The sequence below is a fragment of the Larus michahellis genome, chromosome 6, assembly GCF_964199755.1.
Source record: "Larus michahellis chromosome 6, bLarMic1.1, whole genome shotgun sequence".
NCBI lineage: Eukaryota > Metazoa > Chordata > Aves > Charadriiformes > Laridae > Larus > Larus michahellis.
In genome coordinates, this window is record NC_133901.1 from 27,786,460 (window position 1) to 27,810,647 (window position 24,188).

The window sequence follows — 24,188 nt, forward strand, 5'->3', positions numbered from 1 at the left end:
TGCATCATAAGTTTAAAAGCATCTTCATAAATAATTCCTCAAGACAATATTGGCTCATCAGCAGTGTACAGCCAGTGTGGGATTCTGGCTTTTGATGACACAAAGCTGGTGAGGCGTCTAGAGAACAAGTCCTGTGAGGAGCGGCTGAGGGAGCTGGGGTTGTTTAGCCTGGAGAAAAGGAGGCTGAGGGGAGACCTTATCACTCTCTACATCTACCTGAAAAGAGGTTGTAGAGAGGTGGGGAGGTTGGTCTCTTTTCCCAAGTAGCAAGTGGTAGGACGGGAGGAAACAGCCTCAAGTTGCGACAGGGGAGGTTTAGATTAGATATTAGAAAAATTTCTTCACTGAAAGGGTTGTCAAGCACTGGAACTGGCTGCCCACGGAAGTGGTTGAGTCACCATCCCTGAAGGTATTTAAAAGGCGTGTAGACGTGCTTTGGGACATGGCTTAGTGGTGGACTTGGCAGTGCTAGGTTTATGGTTGGACTCAATGATCTTAAGGGTCTTCTCCTACCTAAATGATTCTATGATTCTATGACACAAGCGCCTACCAGGCTCTAGTGTGTGCACATTTTGTCGAACAGCTTCTCCTGCTTTTTTCCCAGCTTGTTTGCACCCCTACCATGTGGCGGATCTCCATGGTGATAATGCTTGCAGTCACACTTGCTGTGTCCTTCCTTGTCGAGGTGAGCATGCTTCATTGAATGTACCTGTCAGCACTAATTGGAGAGACAAAAGGGTCAGGTCTCACTCTCTCTCCCTCCTCCTCAGCCCAGGTTGGGAATATGTATTAAAACAGGAACGATTGCTGCTACCTTACCTACCTCACCCTTACTCTCTTTCCTCAAAGCCATACATCTGAATGATAAGATAAAAGGGAATGCAAGGCCCAACCACCTTTTTTTTCCTCTGGTGAGTGGAATGTATCAGGCACTGCCCCAGGCTAGAGAAATACAGGCAGCCTTTGGTGTTTCCTACTCAGATGCTGTAGACTGTCAGGAGGAGCTGGTCACAGTTTTCTGGTGGAGAGCTCTGGTGGAGCTGGTATGAGAGGTGGCCAGTAAAACGCTATTTAAGGGATGTGGATGAGCAGGACAGGGTGGGAAATCTGTGTCTTCACTACTTTCCCTGTGTGTGTCCTGTGGATAAAGAGGGAAAACTGCTATCCAGGTCCTTCAGAGTCTTCCTTTTGCTCTTGCTTTTACAGGAAGCTGTCATTGAGAACAGACCCTTATGGCTGCTGCTGAAAAAGACCTTCCGGTACCACTCAAAAAGCCATTACAAGAGGCTGCAGCGAGTGTTAGAGCAGGACTCAGCCTGGCCACCTCTGAATGAAACATTCTTCTCAGATTCTGTGGCAATATCGGTAGAAGGAAATATGGGAGGCCATAGCAATCCAACATTTGACAGCAATGAGGACTCACTCTGAAGGAAACTGAAGAGGACACATGTCCAGGACAGTTGCAGTTGGCTGTAGAAGGACTATCTCAGAGACATAAGAAAAGAGGAAGGACAAACCCATCACTGTTCCCCCATTCTAAGACTGACCAGCTCTGGCTTATTTTTAAATTAACTGAAAGCAGAAAAGCTGTCTGCAGGAGCATAAAGCCACAACACTGTTTCTCCTGCCCCCTTGCCCATGTACGAATGTCTGCCAGCTGTAAATGGAACAACTTGTTGAATATTTGCGAAGTATCATGGTTGAAACACCCTATTGCCGCATCCCTCTCTTGAACTGCATCATACAATCCATAAACACGGGGGCTCCTCCAGATGAGAAATAGCTAATTCAGTTACCAGCACTCCTCTGGGGAGATCCACTTCAAGAAAACAAATAGAATTTACTCCTGATGGAGGCTGCCGAACACTGGCACGTCCTAGGATTCCTGTAGCTCCTGGTGTTTCAGATACTGCTACCTGGTGTCTGGCATTTGTTGGGATTTCTTCCCCTTCTGGCAATACTTGGCTTTCTGGAGCTGGAAGGAACTGCAGATAGCCAAAGCCCTCTGGAACCATCCACTCCTAGCACCATTGTGCTCTTCCCATGGGAACAACACAGAGCTCTATCGCTAGCTCACTGCTACCAGGCAACCTGTTTGTCCTCTTCTCAGTTTAAAACGTGCTACTTGCATTTTTGGGGTGAAAAATCTGTTTACCTACAGAGCAGCATGATTTCATTGTTTAACGGTTCTTTTTTTGTGGGAGGTAGTTGTTTGGGATATCCATTTTAAAAAAGTAGAATGGTCATTGCAAATTATGATCTCATTCGGTGGGTCTACAAGGACATGCTGTCCCTTGTGGTGTGAGCTTGCTCTACTGGAGTGGATGCTGCACAGCTGGGCTGCTGCCTGGCATGAGCTCCTGGTTTACCAGTTCCAAAAGAAGCAGATATTGAATGAGTTACTACCTCCAAGGGCCTAAGCCCTGAATTAAATGACAGGGAGCCAACTAGGTCTCAGAATAATTTTATTAAATTCTGTGCCATGCTCTGAAGTTGAACCATCTGAGGTTTTGGCTTTGGTTTCCAACCATAATTGCACATGCTACACACCATGTGTCGTTCATCAACTCATATCCCTCACCTGTTAACCTTTGATGGTGACTTTTACTCACTCTGCCGTGCTGCTTCTGCCGTACATAAATGCAAGAGCACTGCGCATTTCTGCAGGTTTTACCTACTCAAAAAAAGTAACTTCTACCAGCACAAATTCTCTTAGCCCTTTGATGCTAGGCTGACTTCCTGCTCACCGTTATTTTGCAGTCTCTGTCCCCAGGTGGGTGAAACGACAAGGTATCAGTCGGGAAGGCTTCGGAGGAACACTTCCGTCTTTAGATAAGGTGTGCAGGGGAGTTGTCCCCTCTGAACTGCACAGTTTGTTTTTCACAGCTGGAGCTTGCTCATGCTTTTCCTGGGTGGGGCTGAGGAGCACTTTGGGAGCACTTCAACGCTGAGAAATGCTAAAGCATTCTTGCATTTCCACAGAAACCCAGAGAATAAGAGAGATCGGGAGTCATGGTAAAGATTCCTTTGGTCTTTTAGAGTAAAAACTAGCTCTGGAAAACAAAGAGCAAATCAGAAGAGATTATGGATTGTTTTGATTCAACATGTCTGTACCAGAACAGTGTTTGAAAAGAATTGAGCTTGAATCAAAAAATAACTATTTTTCTAAAAAGAAAAAAAAAGTTTCCACTTGAATAAACATTTATTTGACTCAAAGCAATTTTTTTTGCCATTTAAAACAAGTTTGACACAGGCAAATGGAGTAAATATACCTTCCTACCTACTGCAGTTTACCTAACGGTAAACACCTGCCACAAAGCCACACAGCTTGACACAAACCAGAAATGGTTCACATTTAGTCATAAAAGTGTCTCCAAAGTTAGGATGAGTTCCCAGTTTGCAGGAAAGTCCATCGGGAAAGTGAAGATTAGATGCTGTGTGTGCACCTTGCAGCTTAAGGAGACCCCAGAGAGCAGGTTAGTGGAGTTATTCCTGCCATCCTTTCTTAGAGATACAGCGTTTCCCTTGGAGACAAAATTCACCGTCCTATTTATGAACTCCCGCACACAAGAAATATGTTGCAGCTTCTGATAAACTGGCAGCTGCAGTAGCGTTGCAGACTAGCCATCTAATTTAGGTTTATGTCACCATTGACGATATAAAAGTATGAACTTGTGGCAAACCTGTGGGTCGACAAGATAAAGACTTGCTTGTCTGCTGCTGAAATACAGCCTTACCTGCAAAAGAAGAGAATTCAGAGAATAGGTGATATTTGACCTCCGCTGCCCTGTAAGATGTCAGTCTTGTGTTCCATCTTCCTGTGCAAGTCCAGTGTCTCCAGCCGTACTGAGGTGTATTTCATCATCGATCAGCAGAGCTAAACAGTGTGTCCCAGCTGCCTTGAACTGCTTGTGTACCGTACCTCTGGCCACCAGGAGACAAGCGATGTGTTACACACATCCTTGCTGCAGAAACCAGCTCATATGCACACATCAAGCCCCTATGTTCTGCTCCCTCGCCTCTGGTGGAATGTCTGAGGTCCCAGTGCTGGGCTGGTCCACTCAAACTTGGACTGGGAATGTATTTAGGGTCAGGATGAGGAATAAGCAAAAAAAAAAGCTTCGAGCGCGGTTGGGATTCACATCTCCGTTTTGCATTTTGGGGGTCTCTCTAATTTGAAAGATCCTTAAACTTCTGGAAAGCAGGACGGCATGAGCAGTAAGAAGCATCTTCTTGCCCGCAGTGTGTCTGCCAGGCACTGGCCGTGCTCCTTCTGCCCGTCCCCGCTTTTGCTTGCAAGAGGCAGCTGCAATGTAGGCGCTCGGTTCTGTCTGTCTGAACTTGCTGCTCGGCACTCCCAGCTTGTACCACTGACAGAACAGTGGAGAAACACAAATACAACTTAGCCACTTAATGAAAAGAGTTGTTTTGTAGGAACATTGTAAAAGTATGCAAATTCTGCGGCTGCATAAGGGCAGAGACAGATTGACAGCCCTGGATGTGGCTCCACAGTCCCTGTCTGCAGTCCAAGCTATCCAAACACAGCTGAAGAATCCCTTAGAGGACCGAAGCTCCAGGCTCCCTTTCTCCTTTTGTGACTGGCAGTGGACACCAGTTGGATAGATCCCCAGTGATCTTTGCCAGCAGACACTGTCCATCCTGGTTAGCTTTCTGCAACTAAACGACAGGGGCAGACTCCCTGGAGCACAGCCAACCCGCTGAGCCATGCAGCCACTCTCAACAGCTAATTTCAAAATTTGATTTTCCTTCTCAAATACACTTGTCCTAGTTAATGAAAGAAGAAAATAACTTTTATTTATGCCCTTCTCATTTTTTTTATGACTTGTTTATCTTGATACGGTCATCGCAGTTTTTGTCTGCTCATCGGCGCTCTAGAGCTCAGCCTGCTTGGCAGCACATACAACCAACCGAGGAAAAAAAGCTCCATTTAAAAGATGCAGACCCTTGCCCATAATAGCTGTACGTGCACATAATATTAACAAACCAGAACTGTTTACGACCACAGAATCACAGAATCACAGATTAGTTTGGGTTGGAAGGGTCCTTTAGAGGTCATCTAGTCCCAACTCCCCTGCAATGAGCAGGGACACCTTCAACTAGGTCAGGTTGCTCAGAGCCCCGTCCAACCTGACCTGGAATGTTTCCAGGGATGGAGCATCTGCCACCTCTCCGGGCAACCTGTGCCAGTGTTTCACCACCCTCATCGTAAAAAATTTCTTCCTTATATCTAGTCTAAATGTACCCTCTTTTAGTTTAAAGCCATTACCCCTTGTCCTATCGCAACAGGCCCTGCTTCAAAGTGCAGGGATGTGGAGGAGCGAGGCCTGGGCACTTGGCCCAGGCTGGCCAACAGGATTATTTCATACCATGAACATCACATTCAATATAAATTAGAAAGTTTGCTGCGTAGTTGCCCTCTCCCTTGATGGCAGCGGTCCAGAGAACTTCTTGCCTGGTGCCGGACCCTTGAGCCCTTCCTCCCAAAGCCGCAGCACTCGCAGCATCCGACATTTGCTGTTCCCTGCTAGGAGTGCACAGCTTCCTGCTGAGAGACTTGGATGAGTATAATTCTTTTGTATCTTATATTAGTATTGGGATCAATACTGGTTCTAAGTACTATTGTTAATTATTTAGTCTTATCCTGTTAAATCTATTTATATTTCAACCCTCATGTTCCCTTTTTTCCCCCGATTCCCCTTCCCAGGTGGGGAGGGGTCATTGAGTAATGGAATAATTGTCTAAATGACAATAAATGGTTATGGGTTTTCTCAAACCATAACAACAACGCAGCTCTTCAGGAGTGTTACAGAGGAGGCTGCGGAGACAAAGTACCTGCCAAGGATCAGCCAGGAAAGGAAAACAGAAATAGCTGGTCCCCAGACCGTTCAGTCCAAGGAAAGGAAACAGAGAACTCAGTTATCATACATTGCAGGCGTCTGGTGCCAACAACTGAGTTTAGAGGACTCATTACTTGCTCTCCTGGCTTCTCAAGTCCTCATGTCGGAAAAACAGTCCTGCAGGATTCTGCACCAATATCCCCCACCGGACAGCGCTTAACCCCTCTACAGCTTTTGTCTCGTTCGTGGGCGGCCACAGCCTCCAAGCTGGGAGGGCCATGCTGTGCTGCGCCAGGGCTCCGTGCACCACGGGCTGATGGCCAAATGCATGTAAGGGATGGCAGCCCAGCCAGGCTGTGTGCATTTGCTTCCTGCTTGGCTATGGGCAATGGGGACATGATTCCACTTCTAAGAAAGTAACTAAATGTCCTGTGTGTCTGAAATACAAAGCGTATTTGTCTCTGCTCGGAAACGTACTGTTTTCACAGTGTCCCCTGTGGCTGGTGACCACGGTGCTTGTCACTGACATAGCTCTGATTACTCAGTACAGGTCACCGTAGGTAAAAGGGAGTGAAGAAAGATCCACCTGTATGTCTTGTTTAAATCTAATTAGTAGATCTCTTTGGTACTTGCTAGGTGATTAGCAGACAGGGCTAGAATACAAGCTTCCCATTTTATTGTGTAATCGCCCCAGCCTTTCTCCTAGCCCACATCGATAGATCGCTCCAGGTAAAGGAGCATGCTATTTCAAGAAGAGAGTGAGGCTGGAGAGAGAAAGAAAACATCAGGACATCATAACAGACTTGGGAGGTGCTGGAAGAAGTGCTTTTGGACCTGGGAAATGGTTCAGAGAACAGGAGACACATTTCATTTATGTTTTACTCCCCTCTCACACCCCACCCAAGACCAGGTAGATCTTGATTCGATAGCTCCAAACCATGGAAACCAGCAATGCTCCTTCAGCCGTTCCTCAATGAACAAAGTTTTACTACTGCATGCAATCACCATGCACATGCCAGCCAGAGTCTAACAGCTACTCTGAGCAGAACCGCCTGTTGCTGTAAAGCAGCAGAGCTCTGCAGAGGTCACGGTGCGCCCCTGGGCATTGGCAACTGCCTTCTGTTCCTCACACTGAACCTCCAGCCTGCCACTCCGTTCCTCCTTGTGATCACCCTTACGCAGAGCTCGCTGCCCACTCACTGCTGACTGAAATGAGAGCCTTAAGCAGCCTCTCATGATGCTCCTGCTAAATCTTTACAGCCTTTCAGAGCACAAGTTGTACAGGACCATCCTATCCTTTCCATATAGACGGTAGAGCAGGAATGTGGACATGCCAGCCTATGGCTTGAGTCCAAGGCTCTAAGCAAGGCAGGTATTCATCAACTGGACCAGTCTTTTTACCCCAGTGACTGGGTCATTGTGAGGTTAGGCAAGCATACAATTCAGGGAAGAACGTGAGGACATGTTGAACTACCCATGCAAGACTTGGTGTCCGCGTCCTTGTGACAGAGGGTACCTCTGCAAGGCTGAAGGCACCATGGTACTGTCTCCGAAGTTTGGGGGTGTTGGTATAGCCCATGCCATGGGCTGATGGTTGTCTTCCTCTGCCTGGAAGTTGTGCCACAGGGAAAGGGCCCTGGACACTGACAGGATCCTCAGGAGAAATGGAGAACATCTCCAGGAACAGAACAGAAATGAGGGATGTCACCCCTATGCCCTGGGGGGCAGCTGGAACAAGAGGCAGATTACCAGCACATGGTCTCTGGTGTGGCTGTGAACACTGGAGAATATGTTGTGTTGTTAGATACCAGAGATATTAAATGCTTCTTGTAGCTGCTTTTTAAATTTCTAGAGAGGAGAGATTGCTCGTTTGTATGGACCATGTTGTGGCTGATTAACTGTATACATTACACTGAATACAGCCAGACTTATTTGCTGAAATAAATATAAATTTAATTATAAATCTCTTTTTGCTTCTGTGGGGACAGAGGGTGCTGCTTTACTGCTCTCTTTAGATCACCTGCTGGTTTCTTTACACATCAAAAGAACCTTTTGGCATGGCTACAGCTTCCCATTTCCTTACAGCCGAGTGGACACCTGGTACTTCAGCAAAAATAGAGCTTTATTAAGTGCACAAAAAAGGAAAAGGACCTGAAGAGCAGTAAGGTGGGACATGCTGTGCACCAATAAAGGAGGAGAGTTCAAACTGTGAAAAGTGAGAGGATGAAAGAGGCAGGCAGCCCCAGCACGTCCCTCTCCCGTCCCTCTGCGCCTCCGCCTGCAGTAGCTCTGGGCAGGGAGCTCTTTGCCCTCCAGATTTGCCCCACTCAGAATCTGCCGAGATCCCCAACTGCTGACCATGCAGTTGAAGAGGGACTGGAGCCAGTGTGTCTCCAGCAGCTATTCAAAGCTGGAGTTGAACTGAAGAGCTTTGGATGGCCCTCTGGAGGGTTTTCATCTCCGTAGCAGCCCAGCGAAGATGGGGACGCAGCCTCCTGGTTTGACCTGGCAGTTGGGAAGGCTGCGAACGCCTCTTGGCGTAACCCCCCTGTGCAAAATCAGAGGCCTTGCCTGGCGTCTCAGGGACAGGGTAGCAAAGGCAGAGCTCTGAACAAGCTCTCCAGGGCTTACCTCGCTGCCCTTCTCTTGCTCTCTGAAATGCTGGACCCTGCCACGCATCTGCAGCGCCTGCAAAAGCCAAGGCAGAGATCCAGCAGACCCCAAGCTGCCTCCCCCACACTGTGCTGCAGCCCCTCTCCTCTGCCTCAGCCAGGGAGGTAGCCAGGTGGGGTACGTAGGTAAGATAACTCATAGAAATATACAGCCAAAGTACCCAGGCAAGGCAGTATGTGTTTTGTCTCCAGCTGCAGGAATCATGCACAACATGCCCAGATCTCTCTGAGGAGCCCCCCCAGTGATGCTGCCTTGGACGTGTCCCACCACGTTCCCCTGGAGAGCACACAGCGCAGCAGGTGCACGCTCACGCTGAGGGCTTCACCTGGGCAGTGCTATGGAAAGGGGAAGACAAAGGCTTTCTGGCAGGCTGTGATTCAGGTTTGTCTTGGTTGTTCTCTTGTGGAGGGTGCCAAAGCAGTCTGTGTTTGTCCCGGTAAGCCGAGAGGCTCAGAGCAGTGGATGAACAGACCTGGGGGAAGGGACCAGGAGCCAGCAGCGATTCTGAGATGCCTTTATACATCCGTTTTCCCCAAATCGAAGCACCACGCCGTGCCCCCTGTCAACTTTCAGCCCATCTGCATGAATGTCCTAATGTTTTGTTTGCTTTGCTGGCAGGCAGCATGTTTTAGAGCAATTCCCCGGCTCTTCCCCGTGTGTGCACAGCTGAAGGAGACACTGTGCAGAGCAGCACATGCTTCTCCACCACACAGAGCAGCACGCTTTCCCCGAGCTCACTGGGGAGGAGTTAGCCCAGCTCTGGAGGCATCTGGCTCCGTAAGAGCAGGGTCTGTCCCACATGGACTGACCCACTGTCCTCTCCAGGAGGCTGGATTAGCGCACGGGGGGTGTTGTGGTGGTACAGCTACAACACCTCTGACACCTGAAGCACGCACAGTGCCTGTAGATACCCAGCAAGTGTTTGAATCACTCTGGCCGTTACTGGAAAGTTCACTGTGCTTACCAAAAACGTGTCTCGTCTGCACTTCTCAAGAGATCAGGACAAACCTGGGTGATTTCTAAGTAAACTTACCTTCTTGGCTCCCCTGCCTGCTAATGAGGTGAAGAATGCAGTGATTAAGCCTGTGGTCTGTTTAAAAGCTCTAAAAATGTCAATCATCTCAGACATCTGGTAGGACAGCACTCAGTTAACCCAGCCTGTGAGGTGGCTGGGGCACAGCAGGTAGAGGTAGAGCAAGGGCACTCGGGGTGAGAGATCCAGGTGGTAACTGACAGCCATTGGACACTGGGACAAAGCGTTTGGAATCAAGCATGGCTTTGCTTTTCAATAGTTTTGTTCAGCTGTTCAACACAGCTAAGTTTTTTTAACAACTTGGTATCAGACACTCACCAGTGTCTGGGAATAAACCTGATCAGAGCGCAGGGAAGGAGAGAGAATGACGGGAACATCAGGAGCAATACAAAACCAGCAGAAAACACACAAGAAAAAATACAGGTGGGACTGGAGAAATGTTAAGTCCTGATGAGCCCTGCTGTGCAGGTCTCATTGCAGACTGGTTGGTCCTGGGAATAAACGACATGATCCTGCTAACTAAGGTTACCCGAATCTGAATTCACAGAGCACCATTTCCCCACTGCGATTAAGGTCTGGGTTGTGCTTTACTGAGCTTGGACAGGGATTCCTGCAGAAATCACAGGAGCATGAAGCTAGTGGGGATCTGACGTGGGTATTTTGTCCATCTCCCTGCTCAGAGGCAAGATCTACCTGTCCTTAGATTATCCTTGTCGAATTACGTCCTGCTTTTCCTTAAAATCTTCTATTGTACAAGATTTCCTCCTGCCCTAGGTAGCCTGTTTGAGTATTTTACTATCCTTTAAATTAGAAAATCTTCTTGAATGTCTAAACTAACTCTGCAAATCTAATTGTTTAATCTAACAAGAAATTATTCTGATTTATCCTTGTCTCTAATAAGAATAGGAGAAAAAAATTAGTGTTGTGTATTGTAAGAGTTATTCTGTTTCCCTTCAGCCTTCTCTTTTCTAGTTCAAACAAACTCAGTTATTCAACATTTCCTCATGGATCATGTTTTCCAAACGTCTCATCTCGTTGTCATTTGGTATCTTGCCATTTAGTTGCACATTGCTAGGTCCTGAACTCCAGCCGAAGACTTGCAAACAGTGAGTCGAGTGGAATAATTTCCTCCCATCTTACTGACCTCACCAGCCTCCTGGGGATGTGGCTCAGAACCACAGCGGCTTCTTTGGCAAAAGGAAACTCAGCCTGCAGTTAGCTACATCTGCTTCGCTGTCATACACCTGCTTGGCCACTGCCTCCTCAGTTTGTACTTGTTTCCTCCAGCTACTCAGTGCGGCGTTTTACTGAATTTCATACGGTCATTTGAGACTATTTGGTCAGCATCCCAAAATCACGCTGGATTGTTTCTTTCCTCTAAAGCAGGTGCTTCCATCTGCTCAGTGTCATATACACCTTTCAGTTGTCTTCTCCATCCTGTTATCCAAGCTGCTAACAAAGCCATGAATATTTTGGGTCCCTCGGGATGGACAGTGAACCACTGACACCTACTTAGGGTTCAACCTTTCAGGTCATCATAAAAGAATCCTATTTCTCAGTATCTTCATATCTCATGGGGAGCTCTGTCAAAAGTCTAAATGTGCCACATTAGCTGCTTCCCTCCCGTTCCCTGGAGCATCTCCCTGTCAGGGAGCAAATGAGATTGGTTTGATAGGATCTTCCCCTGACAGATCCATGTTAGTTGCTCCTTATCACTTTGTTATCCCCTGGGTACTTACAAACTGACTGATTAAGAATTGTCTCTCACATCCATCTGTGTATTCAAGTCATGTTGACTGGCCTGAAATTCCGTGAATTCCTTCTCTTTTGCCTTTTCAGGTGCCGGCTCCACAGCTTGGTGGACTGGGGCTGGAGGTGTCCCCCACAGCCTGGGGAGCACTTTGCAAGCGCGGGCTGTGGTGGTGGCGATGGGCATCCTTCTGCCCCACACAGCGAAACTGTTGCGACTCCAGACCAGAGACTGGAGGTCATATTCCTGTAGATGAAACACACCTCACCCAGGATGATGAAAATAGAGAGAACTAGTAACACCACCCAACTAATGATACCTTTCTTGAGTTTCCTTCCCCTGGAGAGTTACAGGAGGCGTTGGCTGGTAGTAGGCAAATACCTGCTTACAGTGGGTTGCACTTCATCTCTTTGTGTAGAAGCTTTCTGCCACAAGAAGGTCCACAAAGGACACAGCTGGACTTTGTGTAAGGGCCGCGTAGAAGACCTTTAGAAACAGACACTGCTTCTGAAAACCGGGGAGTGGAATGACTGCAAGCGTATCGCATCCAGGGAGCTGCACGACTGATGTGCAGAGCAGCGTAGTGGATGAGCTTACCGATGCCCTCTCAGAGGAGAGGTAGAGACAAAGGGGGATGGTTTATTTGAGTTGAAATCTGATTCAATTCAGGCTTTAGACAGTTCAAAATGACAATGCTAAAAAAAAAAGAAAAATATGTATTTTTTCCACCACCACCTTGATTTTTCAGGATTCTTCAGTGTTTGGTACATCTTTGCTGTTTCATGGGCACAACTACAGCTGGAAGAACCCCCCGAAAGATGGATCTGGTTAGACTATGTAGAGCCAGCCCCGGGTAGACTCAGGGTGCAGCAAAGTGATAATTGCTCTTTGGTCATCCTAGGGCCAGACAGCCTGGCCTCTGCTTGCTCTGTTTCAAAGAGAAGAAACATGGATAAATGCTTTTATTTCCTTAGTAGTCTGCCTAGTGAAAGGTGCTTCTCTCACTTGTTGGAGCCTTTTCCAGTGTGGAGCTGCAGACTGGGGGAGACTTAGTGGACTCCAGACACACTGCACTGCAATCCCTGGGTATTGCTCTCTCTCCCACCTTGGGGAAGGAGAATTTAGAAGAAATCCTGGTTTGCCATCACTGGGGAAATACACTGTGTGCAAAGACTGTGTCTCTTTATGGAGTTTAAATCCCCTGGTCTCATCAGTGAGAGAGAATTACTTCCCTGTGGCTGAGCCAAAAAGTGTCCAAGCGAACTCAGAGACATTGTCTCTATTCACACAAACATGTACTTTATTCCAGGACAATAACACAGCACATTTTTCCTGCCTGGATAAATGCTTGTTTTCAGACTTTGTGACAGAAGGAGAATGGGGAGAGACAGAGCAATTTCAGCTTAGTGCCTGAAAAATGTCTCTGGCTACACGGAGAGCTGGGACACGAGAGACTGGAAGGTGCGCAGTGGAGCTCCCAACCCTGCCTGCCACTGCCGTCCCTGCTGGGGGAATGGTTGGAGCCCCCGTCTCTCCCTGCCCCGCAGGGCTTCATGCTGCACACTGTTCAAGGGCCCTGTGTTGCCCAGGGCTTCTCCAAAGGAGTCATCCAGCCCCGTTGCTCTTGCCTTTAGGCAAAATTTGAACCAAAGCTGAACCACTGCTCCAGCACGCCCCTCCACTGCGCTGAAACCAAGCCCAGGACTGGACACTGTGATGTCCCCAGAGCAGATCCTTCTCTCTGACACGCTGGAGGTGGTCCCAGGCGCTAATGTGGCTGCTCTGGGGTCAGGTCAGCGTGGGGCTGCAGCACCCTCCCGCCCTTCTCCTGGCCAGTTTCCCTCCGAGCCCTGCGCAGGGCCGTGTCCTCAGCACAGGATCATGGGTGCCCTCCCTCCCTTGGCCACCAGAGCTCTGCTCCAGCCAGTCCCACCCCGACGAGCACAGCAAAGCCGGGAGACAGAAAAACACACGTCTTGCATAAGGCAGGCATTTAAGGGCTTTACACGTGAGGGTGGATTTTCCTCCCTCTCCTGGGAGCCTTATAAAAAGCATGTGCACTGTGAGGTTTTCAAAAGCAGCAGAGAGGACCATGGTGAGAGCTGACTTTAATGCTGGCCTGAGTTCAAGTCAGTAACTGCATTCAGCATTGCTTGACCCCACCACCAACAACACTGTGAAAACAACGTGGTCAGATGGAGGAAAAGCTTTGGAAGGATCATTGTGTGCTCCTCAACAAGGATGAAGAAAACGAGCTGGTAAGGAGTGGGGGACACTGCTGGGGTTTAGTTTCTTGTGTGTCTCTTTTCCCACATGCCCGTTTTGGATATGCCTCTGCTGCTTTTTCATCTTCACTCCCCATTTGGGCACTGTCTCTTCAACATAGCCTTGGTAAAGGTAAAAGCCCAGATCAGTCCTTGCTGACTTTGAGACTGATTTTTGCAAAGTAAGGGCTAAGTGAGGAACATACTACATCAGTCCAGAGGCATGAAATATGGAAGAGATCTCTTTGCTCACCAGAAGTCATCTGGCCAGGGAGCAATGTCCCTTTCCCCACTGTCTGTTCCATTGTCTTTTCCATCCTAGCTATGAGGATCTCTACTAATGGGTACGCTTCCCTTTACAGGGTGATCATGTATCAGACAGCAAGTCATAGGGAAAGTGCTTACAAATGAGTTTTATCCTGGACAATTGTCTGAGGTAGTGATTAAATCACTTCTCCTGAAATGTAAGGGTCTTTGCTGCTTGCTGGGTCTAGGAAGATTGGGCAGATGACCAAAGCCTACCACAGCTGTCACAGCAGGCACCCCTTGTTTCTCAGTGTTTTACAGCAGCTTTTATGGAGCTGCTCTGTCCTTACAAAGGTTTTTTTTATTAATGTTAATTGAATCTACTTTCTGTCTTTGATTGTGATTGATTATTGATTATGTGCAGCAGCCTGGAAGGGCTGCTCTAAGTGAGTGCTTTGCAAACACAATGAGTTGGAAACTCTTCCTCTACCTGCCAACACAGAGTGATTACACAGAGTCTGGTGAGGGTGGGAGTAAGACTTTCTCCTCTACATTTCTGTGCAGGGAACAACCGGAATCCAGATATTTCCAGTGCACAGAGTGGGCACAGAAGTAGATGCCTCTGCGCAGGTGTAAAATGTAGTCCTGTCACTCCTGTATTTGCTAGAAATACATGCTGCGTGCACTGGGATCACAGCAGCACGCTCCCCCAGGACAGGAGTCTCCATCCTCTGTGAGCAGAGGCTGCTAGCAGGTGCTTCCCAGCATCTCCAGTGTCACTGTTTGCCCAGCCCTGGGGACTGAGAAAGTGCCTCCATCACGGGGATGCGGGTGCTCAGGGCACGCACAGGTGGGAGAGACCCTGCCCTGCAGGGCACACCTGCACCTCTGCATCAGGATTGCTTGCAGGGCTACTAATAGCAGTGGGGCATCAGCTTCTCTGGTTGCCTTCGGTCAATTCCTGCTGGGGGTTGACTGCTGCTCATGTGAGCTTGTTTTAGACTAGGGAGCTTGGGTCAGTTGCAGCAGTCTGGATCCAGCGCAAAATGGCAAATCTCCTGCGGGAGACAGGTAAGGAGCCAGCTAGGGATCATCTGTGTCATGCTGATTGCTACAGGTGGTGTTCTTCAGAGGTCACTAGCTGGTGTGTGGATATGGCCCCCAAGGCCTGCCTCTACGTGCATAGGAAACAGTGGAGATGCCAACTCCCTGATGAGGATGGAAGGCCAGGATGGATGGGTGGATGGAGGCTGTTGCCACAAGCAGCCTTTTAGCTGGGAGCCTGCGCACCCTGGGTGAGCTGTACCCACTTCTAGAGAAACTTCTCTTGCCCCATCCAGCCTGTGGCTGCAACCCTGCTGGCAGAGGAGGGCCCTGGCTCTGCTCTGGGTGCTGCCGACGCAGCCTGCCTTGTGCAAGGTTGTCTGCATGGGGCTGAGCGGTGTTTTTCACAATACGTCCTCCTGCGGTTCTGTTTGCTGGCACAGCCTTGTTTGCAGGTACTGCGTTTCTTGGAAAACCCTTCTTACCGCAGGCGGGCTCAATGGGGTAAATCAGCCGTGAACATAAGTTCCCTCAGCTCTGGCTTCAGTGCTTCCTCCTAAGCACTGTGTGAATGCCCGGTGTGTATTCTCGGAGCACAGGCTGCCTTTGTACCCGGCCTGCGTAGCACGATCCGGTTGATGGGCCACGTGTTGCAGCCGTACAGCGAGTGACTGCACCAGCCAGGCCATCTCTGCCCCGGGGGACTTGGGCTCCTGCCTGTGACAGCAGGGCTGGGATCCTGCCTGGCTCTGTGCCGGCACGGTGCTGAGGACCTGGCATGACCCGGCTGTCCTGGGGTCCCACAGTCTGCAGGAAGGGGCACCTCCCCAGCACCTGGAACGTCAGGAGCTCACAGCACCACCCCACTTATGTAAACCACCCCACTTAGACATATACAATATACTTCTACTGATTCTCTTCCATCATGTCTTCCATTTTATGCCTTTTTGGGTTCCTCAGTGGCTGTGCTTGGCATACGGCTGTGTCTACAGCTCCACTTGCTGGCAACTGCCCCTGTTTGGCTCATGCTAGAAATGCCCAAACACTCCTGCTGGGAGACTCCTGGCCATGGACTCGTCCAGCCCCATCGCCACAGCTCTTCCTAGCCTTCCTTCCACCTTTGGCTGCTGATTTGGCTGCTCTCCTGTCCCTGTGGGGTGATGGGTGAGTCGGGGTCCCACACACCTCCTGTCATTCCAGCCTCCCTCATAACAGGCTCCTTGTTTTCCAGGCCTGCATTTGGAGTGTATTTATGAAAATCCTGCTATGAAAGGGCAAGTAAATGAAAATCTCCTTGAATTTTCTTAGTTGTGGATGCTGTGGTTTGTCCTCCCACTCTGAAAACACCGTTTGTATTTATTGATTTAAACTTCTGTGGCCTCTGAAGGAATAATATTTTGTGTACAGCAGGGCTGCACATCTAAAAGCTACAGAGCTGGTTTGAAATGGATTTTGCTAACCTGGTATAAGGGCTGCATGGTTAGCTTGATTTCAGTTGAGCTGCATTGATTTCAGCTTAGTTTGTTGATTATGATCAGAGTTCAGATAAATCAAGTTAATTGGTCTCTTAAACCTAAATAGGTGCTTACTGCAATGCCTTGAAATCACTTGAAAATTACATTTGAAGTTAAACCAGTACAATTGTTTGTATAAGCCCTCTCCAAGGAGCTTTGCTTTGTTGCAGACTCTATCCTGTAAAGCACGTGTTGTCCTTCTGGCATTTCTTTGATGTGTATTTCAGCTGTGGGACTTCCTCGTTCTTATTCTTTTTTGTCTAATTTAAAGCACCATTTCCTCCCCCCTCCTCTCAGCTACGTGAGCCATGTCAATAGGTTACACTATCCCATCACATTGTGTACTTTAGTTGACAAGCTATTCTGGAAAAGCATTCAGTGTAGTCACAAGTAGATGTACAAGAACGTTTACTTACCACTGCTGCCTGTGCCTGCAGGGTCACTCGATACCTCTTCAGGGGCAAGTGCCACATGCACCCGCTGCCCTGTGGGTGGGTCATTGTTATCTGTGGTCTGGGCCGGGTATCTCACCTCGGTGATGGCACAGGATTGCTCCTGCATCTCCTTGCACGGGCCTGTCCTGCAGCACCCCTGAGCAGTGGGCATCTGGCAGCATCTCTGCCGGTGTCAGAGCGATGGGCCAGGCTCGCCTGCCATGCTGCTGCTTCCTCGCTTGCTCCTGGGCGCGGCTGCTCTCCTGCCCTCGCCGTCAGCCCTAGGGTGAAGTCGCAGGGATTGCCTGGACCTGGGATTTTGGACTAGGGAGGAGAGCTGAGAGGTGCCTGGGAAGTGCCCTGTATAGGGGAACAAATGGACCACTGCAGCAGGAATGGAGACACCTGATGAAAGCAATAGATACTTATTTCTTTCAGCAGTGGGTGCAACACAATAAATTACATTTCTTTTTCTAGGTTTTCATCTCAGTCTTAAACCAAAATTCTTTTCATAAAATCACAGAATGGTTCGGGTTGGAAGGGACCTTAAAGATCCCCTGGTTCCAACGCCCTGCCGTGGGCTGGGACACCTCCCACTAGACCAGGCTGCTCAAAGCCCCATCCAGCCTGGCCTTGAACACTTCCAGGAATGGGGCATCCACAGCTTCCCTGGGCAACCTGTTCCAGTGTCTCACCACCCTCACAGTAAAGAATTTCTTCCTAATATCTAATCTAAATCTCCCCTTTTTTAGTTTAAAACTGTTAGCACTTGTCCTCTCACTACACTCCCTGATCAAGAGTCCCTCTCCATCCTTCCTGTAGGCCCCCTTTAGGTACTGGAAAGCTGCTATAAGGTCTCTCCGGAGCATTCTCTTCTGCAGGCTGAGCAACCCCAACTCTCTCAAATAAGCTTTTTTCTCAAATAAACTTTTAAACATAGTGAGCCCCATTGTGGGAGCTGGCTGGGTTCCTGCCTTGGTGCCTGTGGAGAAGCAGAAAGGGAAAGACCCGTGGCTGCTGAGGGGGCAGAGGTAGGGTTGCAGGGCCAGGGTGGCACCTACCAACACTGCTGTGAGAGCTGTAGCCACGCTGCGGGTGACATGTCCAAAGGGTTGGCATCCCAGGGTGCTGTGTACCATCAGCTATGGATGGAACATCTTCCCTCTTCCCTCGTGCCCTGCAGGGTGCTGAGAGGGCTGGGAAAGCACCCAGCATGTAGAGAAGGATCCAGTTACACTACAGGCATTAAAGGTATTGTTAGCCCCATGGGCAGGTTTAAAGCAAACCAAAGGGCTCAAAAATCCAAAGTTCTTCTCAAGGGGAAAAACTAAAGCTATGCACTTAATCTCCTTCACAGGCACTGGAGCATCACTGAGTAGATGACTATGGGGCTATCAAAATAAAAGGGCAAGTAGGGAAGTTGACAAATGACCTGGGTAATAAATTGGAGGAAGAGAACTTACAGAGCAAAAAAAGCCCTTCCATATTTGCTTTCAAGATAAGGCATACGTGGTGGAAGGTAACACACCAGTAGGTATGGTACCTGGTACCTGACAGGCGTTGCTCGGCACTTGGTATTTTTCTTTCCCTGAGGCAGATTCTATGCCCCTGCTGCAAGGTAGATTTCAGCAGTCAGCACTGAATTCACATGGAGACAGCCTCCTCGGTGGCAGGCAGGGCTGTTTGGTGCTAGCATCGCAGAGAGAGAAGTGTTACCATGACGGGTCAGCTGCAGTCTTGATGGTAAAAGCTCCAGACTGGAGTTATTTCTTCATTAATCCTGGGAAAGCTGATGTGAGAACACTTCTCTGCCAGCAGCAGCACAGCAGCATCCTCCTTTCAGCAGCTCTTCTGTATTCTTAACTACATCTTACCAATCAGCAAGCTCTCATATCCAAAAGTGACCTTGAGCAGTTATGGAGGAGGGCTTCAGTCACCAGCCTTTCTTTTCAATAAACTTGCACTTCCTGATGAACAATCGCCAAGGTCAAACTTGTTAACAAAGAACGCTTTCTCTTGGCTGTACAGGAGATATTTGGCTACAAAACCCAAGGCTGGCGGAGGGTCTTGTGCATTGCTGGATACATCTTGTCCTGTGGAGCTCTGCTGCTGCTGTTTTACTGGAAGCCCGAGTGGGATGTGTGGGCAAACTGCGTCCGCTGCAGCTTGGAAGAAGCGGACATTGTTCTGCTCAGAACAACAGTAGGTGAACCCTCCTGCTCACTGTTATTTGCAGAACCTACTCTTCTCACAGATAGGGCAGCCCGTCTGCCTTCGGGTGATGTAGCAGGTTAATAACGCTTCCCACTTCTGGAAGTGGAGCAGCAGGGATGAATCAAGCTTCAGAGGACCAACCATTTTTATTTGCAGAGTTTGAAATACTGTGCAAAAGACCGCGTTTACGCTAACAAGAGCGCAGCTACTCTGCCTGAAGGCTGGGTGCCAAGCAGGCTTCAGGCATTGCTGCTGCTCTCTGTTCTGTAAAACGGCTCTGCCTCTTCCCTCCCTTTATGGGCATGGGGTGCAGACCCCTGGCTTCAACGGAGGGATCATCTTCAGAAGTTGTGGCTTTTAGTAGCCTTTCTGCTTTCAAGTTATTGGAGAACACCTAGGAGATGGGTTTTAGAGAGCTGGGTTTCAGGCATTCGTTATATCCTAACGCTCCATGACTGGAAATTGAAACCCAACCCGATTCTAGCACAGCAAATGCTTAAGACACTTAACGTTCAACATTGCAATGATATTCCTAAAATAAACGCACTCAAACCACTAACTGAGTAATCTGTTGCTCATTGTAACTAATTACATTAGACTAAACGGATTAACGGACAATTCAGTCTAATAAATGCACGTATTGCAGTAAAGCTGAGTTGCTTTTGGCTATGGATGTACACCAAATGACAGACCATTATAGGAGTTTTGTAGAGCAAAGTAGCTGTTTCTGAGGGCTCAATGTCCACACCAGAAGTATTTCAGAAAGCTTTTATTTCCAACTAGCTCGAGTCTGCTCCCACAGACTGGATATCCATCCAGTAGCTATTGAAGCGCATCTTCTGGTTTAATTTCATCTTCTCTGAAATTGCTCTGCAGCATGAACTAAAGCAAATGGAGATGCTTGTGAGATTGACTTCGAAGTGCTTTCCTGATAGGTACTAACACACTGATACCAACATCCCTGTTACTGTGGACTTACATTTGCTATGGTTGCAATGATGCCACGGTACTGTAGTTCTCTTGAGAATCTCTTATATACTTCTCAGAGTCAGGAAACGTTATCACAGGCAACATTTACGGCTTGTCACTGAACTGTACTCTATTTCTCTAGGATGAGTTTCAGAGATACACATGGAAGAAGGTGACCTGGATTGATTTGTCCACATTGGCACTACCTGTGGGTAGTAATTCAGATGGTCCTCTTGTAGCTGATAAAGACTCTGTCATAAACAAAGCCATAATGAAGCCACAGTTAAAGGTGAGTCGTCTATAAAAGGGAGAAGAAAGATAGCAAGGAGGAGGTGGGTGAAAATAGGAGTCAAGGCACCTGGAGGCTCCCAAGGGTGCTCTGGCAGCACCTTTCTGCAAATTCTGTTTACATAAGCTCAAGTTTTCTCCTAAAATATGGTGAAGCATTTCTGTAACAGTGAGATGGTTTTTCCTTGAATGGCAAAAGGAATTTTTGCTATTTGGTCTTGCAGGTGAGGTGTATCCAGGTGCAGAAAATCCGTTACATTTGGGACTTCTCTGTAAAAGAATTCAAGAAAGTTGGGTGAGTGTCAACAGCCTGTTACAAAATCCTTTGTGGTAGGGGACTCCCTTGTCTGAACTTTCTCCTGTTTTCCTAGATCATTAGAAGACAGCAACACATGTCACAGCATACACCACAAGTTTGGAGCTGGTCTCACAAGGGAAGAACAGAAGATCAGGTGCGGTCTACATATGAGTAGACGTATGAGCTAATTGTGGCAGTGTGACCTATCAATTCTTCCTTTCAAATTCACGTGAGCTTCTTGCCGCTCACCTAAGTAGTGCGGCAGTGCAAACTGTGTGGGTGGCACTCGGAAAGGTGCAAAATCATTATCCCTTACACTCTGTTGAGCTCATTGTCTTCTCAGTGAGGCCAGGCTAAATCTGGGGAAAATGCCGCCGATTCCACCTGGGATTCAGGGCACAGCAAGGTGTGACTGTCTTCCTTTGCCAGCGTGTCCTTAAAAGCCCTCTGGAAAACTCATTACAAAGTTTAGCAGCAAACTGATGATCTTTTCGTCAAGGATACAGTAAAATTCTGCCTCTGTCTAAAGTCCTCTCGGGTATAATATCTTCCTGACAGGTTTATTTATCCTGCTCAGCCATATGCTGCCCCTAGGGCTTAGTTTTTTAGATAGGTGTTAATGTTATTTGGATGCTCAGTTTTCCACGTAAGTCCTACCCTAAGTGACTGACCTGTAACATGGGAAACCCTTCTCTACCTTCCTACAGGCAGCTGGTGTGTGGGCCTAATGCTATCGAAGTTGAAATTCGTCCTATTTGGAAGTTACTTTTTAAAGAGGTAAGTAAGTCCGACCAGCGCTTGGTCGGTAGTAGTGGGAGGGATTGATGTCTTCCTCCTCTGCTCTAGGCCCTTTATTCCTAACTGAACATCTCCCATGAGCTGGGACATCTTGCCTCGTGTCCGAGCGGTGACATTCACCTGGAGTGCTCATGCTTTCTGCCGCTGCTAGGACTGACCGTAGCCACATCAGTAACTCTCTCCTTTCATGTAGGCTCTTGATAATGATTTGCAGTGCATATTTTATTGTTACAACTAAGACACACTTGTTCCTCTTTAATAGCCTCATTTTAGTAGTCCAAATGTAGTACAAAGCATTGTGCAAGCTTGCTTGTGGCCTCAACAGCAGTGTGAATTGGGAGCGTGCTTTAGAAGGGAGGAAAATATTTGCAAAATTCCTATTTTCTAATTGCCTTGTTCACCTAGTAACTTCCTTTTCTCTTATGATATAGACGCAAGACAATTTTTTTCCTGCATGAGTAAGGACACAATGCAAGACTGTTCACAGAATCATAGAATGTGTTGGGTTGGAAGGGACCTTTAAAGGTCATCTAGTCCAAGCCCCCTGCAGTAAGCAGGGACATCTTCAACTAGGTCAGGTTGCTCAGAGCCTCATCGAGCCTGGCCTTGAATGTCTCCAGGGATGGCGCCTCCACCACCTCTCTGGGCAACCTGTTCTTCCTCTACAGAGGACAAAATAAACATATCTTGTGGATAAGAGGAGGGACACATATGGGTGGTTACTTGCATGTAGAGTTTGCATCTAGAAATGCCAACCTGTAAGCAGAGGCTTTGCATACAGGATACTGTCATGTCATCTGTGGTCGCTGTAGTGGATTATGGACACTACATGCGTGTCTTTAAAATGGAAAAGAGCTGTGAATGCTGAGACTTGAAGCTAGCATGTGTCTGAACTTTAAGTGGAGTTTCTTTGAAACCCTACAAAATACACAAAAAGCTCCAGGGCTCCTGAAATTGGTTGGATTTGATGTTACCAACCTTTCAGTGCCCCCTGGAGATGTTTTTGAAGAGAACTCCAGCGTAGCACTCTAAAAAGTTTATTTAATTTGAACTTTGCACTTCCATCCAAGGCTGAAGCTTCATGTTTGAAATATTAATGGTGGTGCCTGGAGGCAGACTGGTCCTCATAAGCTTGTGGTATTTCAGTCCAGATACAGCTTCGGTGTCTGACGGCTGGCACCCTGATTTAGTGTCTGTCTCTTTGTCCTAGTGAATGTCGAAGAAAGTATTAAATTTTCATTGAGGGACCAAATTTGTCAGATGAATAATTCATTTCAGTTCCAATTTTATGCAGAAAGCTCTCAGTGGCTATTTTAGTTATACCAGTTCTACAGAAAAGGCTGTCACTCCTTCAGACAAGGTGGGCAAATCTCTGAAAAACTTCATCTAATTCTTTTGTTGTTAGTTAGATAAGGCAATAACCAAAATTATAGTCTCAGACTTCAGTGGGGCTTGTGGCCTCTTTTAGCATAACACATTAGAGTGAGTGATGACTGGTATTGTAAGGCTGACACAATGTAGAGTAGCTAAAAGTATGGAAGTATGAGGAAATCAAGCCTTCATTTTTAGCTGTAGTCTAAGACTGATTACTGACGTCCCCAGAGACCATTAGTTCTTCTTTACTATTTTTCTTTTTACAAATAAATATTATATTCACAGTGACTTTCTTAAATCACAAAGTATCAAAGACTTTTATGGTAATTCAGTCTTTTTTTTTTTTTTTTTTTTTTTACATTTGGGTAGTGTCTCCTGAGTAGCAATTACTTGGCATCAGAAACATTCAAGTCACCTTTGATAGATGGCTACGGTGGGAAACCAACCGACTTAAAGTCCCTTAAGTCTGACTTGAAGTTGCTAGTACAGTTGCAGCTGCATTGTGACTGGTTAGCAACAGCTTTTAATTACAAGCACCATGAACTATGCGTAAGCTGGTGAGTTCAGAGCTGGAGGCTATTAACGCTGTAAAACAGCCATGAGAGAATGCTGCCTTGGGATGGCAAAACAACCCGTTAAATTGGTGTTTAAGACTCCTGGATGCTGTAATGAAATGTTGTCACCTCTTCCCACACTCGATCTCTCTTGACATGTGTTATGTCCATGCCCTGATGCACGTTACATTTACGTTTGCAGATTTTAAACCCTTTCTATGTGTTCCAAGCCTTCACCCTCACGTTGTGGCTGAGCCAAGGCTACACTGAATATTCAGTGGCCATCATAATCCTGTCGATCATTTCTGTTGGCTTAACCGTGTACGACCTCAGACAGGTGAGTCTGCTGCCCACTGCTAGCAGTTTCATCTGTCACAGACACAAGTAATGATTTATATGCTCTTTCTGGTTATTTCTTATTGCTGTGTATTCTGCTGTATTACTAGAGATTTATTTCTATGGAAGAGTTAAAAGGGTCATACCTGGGTCTTGAACTTCCCAAGAATTAAAGAAGATTGAAGTCTGATACCTGGGGTTTGTAAGACTTTATGAAGGTGGACTATACCATGAGTCTAGTTCCCACTGTCATTTCACGATGATTCACTCCTCTTAAGGTTTGCTAAATAACAGGTCTTAACAGCAAAAAGAAACATGACTTTCTATTTCTCAAATTTGTTCAACACCTCTGTCACAGATACAGCTGCTTGGATACCTATGATTCTAATACTCTCAGCTCATTCACTTTTTGACCCAAAGCATTGACCTGTGGAAACCTGAAACCCTCAGTCTCTATGGCAAAGGCAAATAGATCGAGCTGAGCCTCCAGCATCGTCTGCCTGCCATTGAGAATCCTCACGCAGCCCCGATGAGCCTCCTG

At 47.5% G+C, this 24,188-nt stretch overlaps 2 protein-coding genes across 3 annotated transcripts in view; both read left to right on the forward strand.

The window, feature by feature from the left end:
- LOC141744697 (putative cation-transporting ATPase 13A4) overlaps positions 1-2,850 on the forward strand; it is a 43,807-nt gene extending 40,957 nt beyond the window's left edge. Inside the window, exons 29-30 of the mRNA XM_074591226.1 lie at positions 605-685; positions 1,207-2,850. Of these exons, the coding sequence (XP_074447327.1) occupies positions 605-685; positions 1,207-1,428 (303 nt within the window). The 3' untranslated portion in view covers positions 1,429-2,850. The remainder of the gene's footprint in view (positions 1-604; positions 686-1,206) is intronic.
- Positions 2,851-13,239: 10,389 nt separating this feature from the next.
- LOC141744611 (putative cation-transporting ATPase 13A5) overlaps positions 13,240-24,188 on the forward strand; it is a 35,084-nt gene continuing 24,135 nt past the window's right edge. For both annotated transcript variants that reach the window (XM_074590944.1, XM_074590945.1), the window contains exons 1-7: positions 13,240-13,572; positions 18,845-19,018; positions 20,142-20,288; positions 20,512-20,582; positions 20,659-20,739; positions 21,293-21,362; positions 23,514-23,648. In XM_074590944.1, coding sequence (XP_074447045.1) covers positions 13,510-13,572; positions 18,845-19,018; positions 20,142-20,288; positions 20,512-20,582; positions 20,659-20,739; positions 21,293-21,362; positions 23,514-23,648 — 741 coding nt within the window. In that variant the 5' untranslated portion in view covers positions 13,240-13,509. The remainder of the gene's footprint in view (positions 13,573-18,844; positions 19,019-20,141; positions 20,289-20,511; positions 20,583-20,658; positions 20,740-21,292; positions 21,363-23,513; positions 23,649-24,188) is intronic.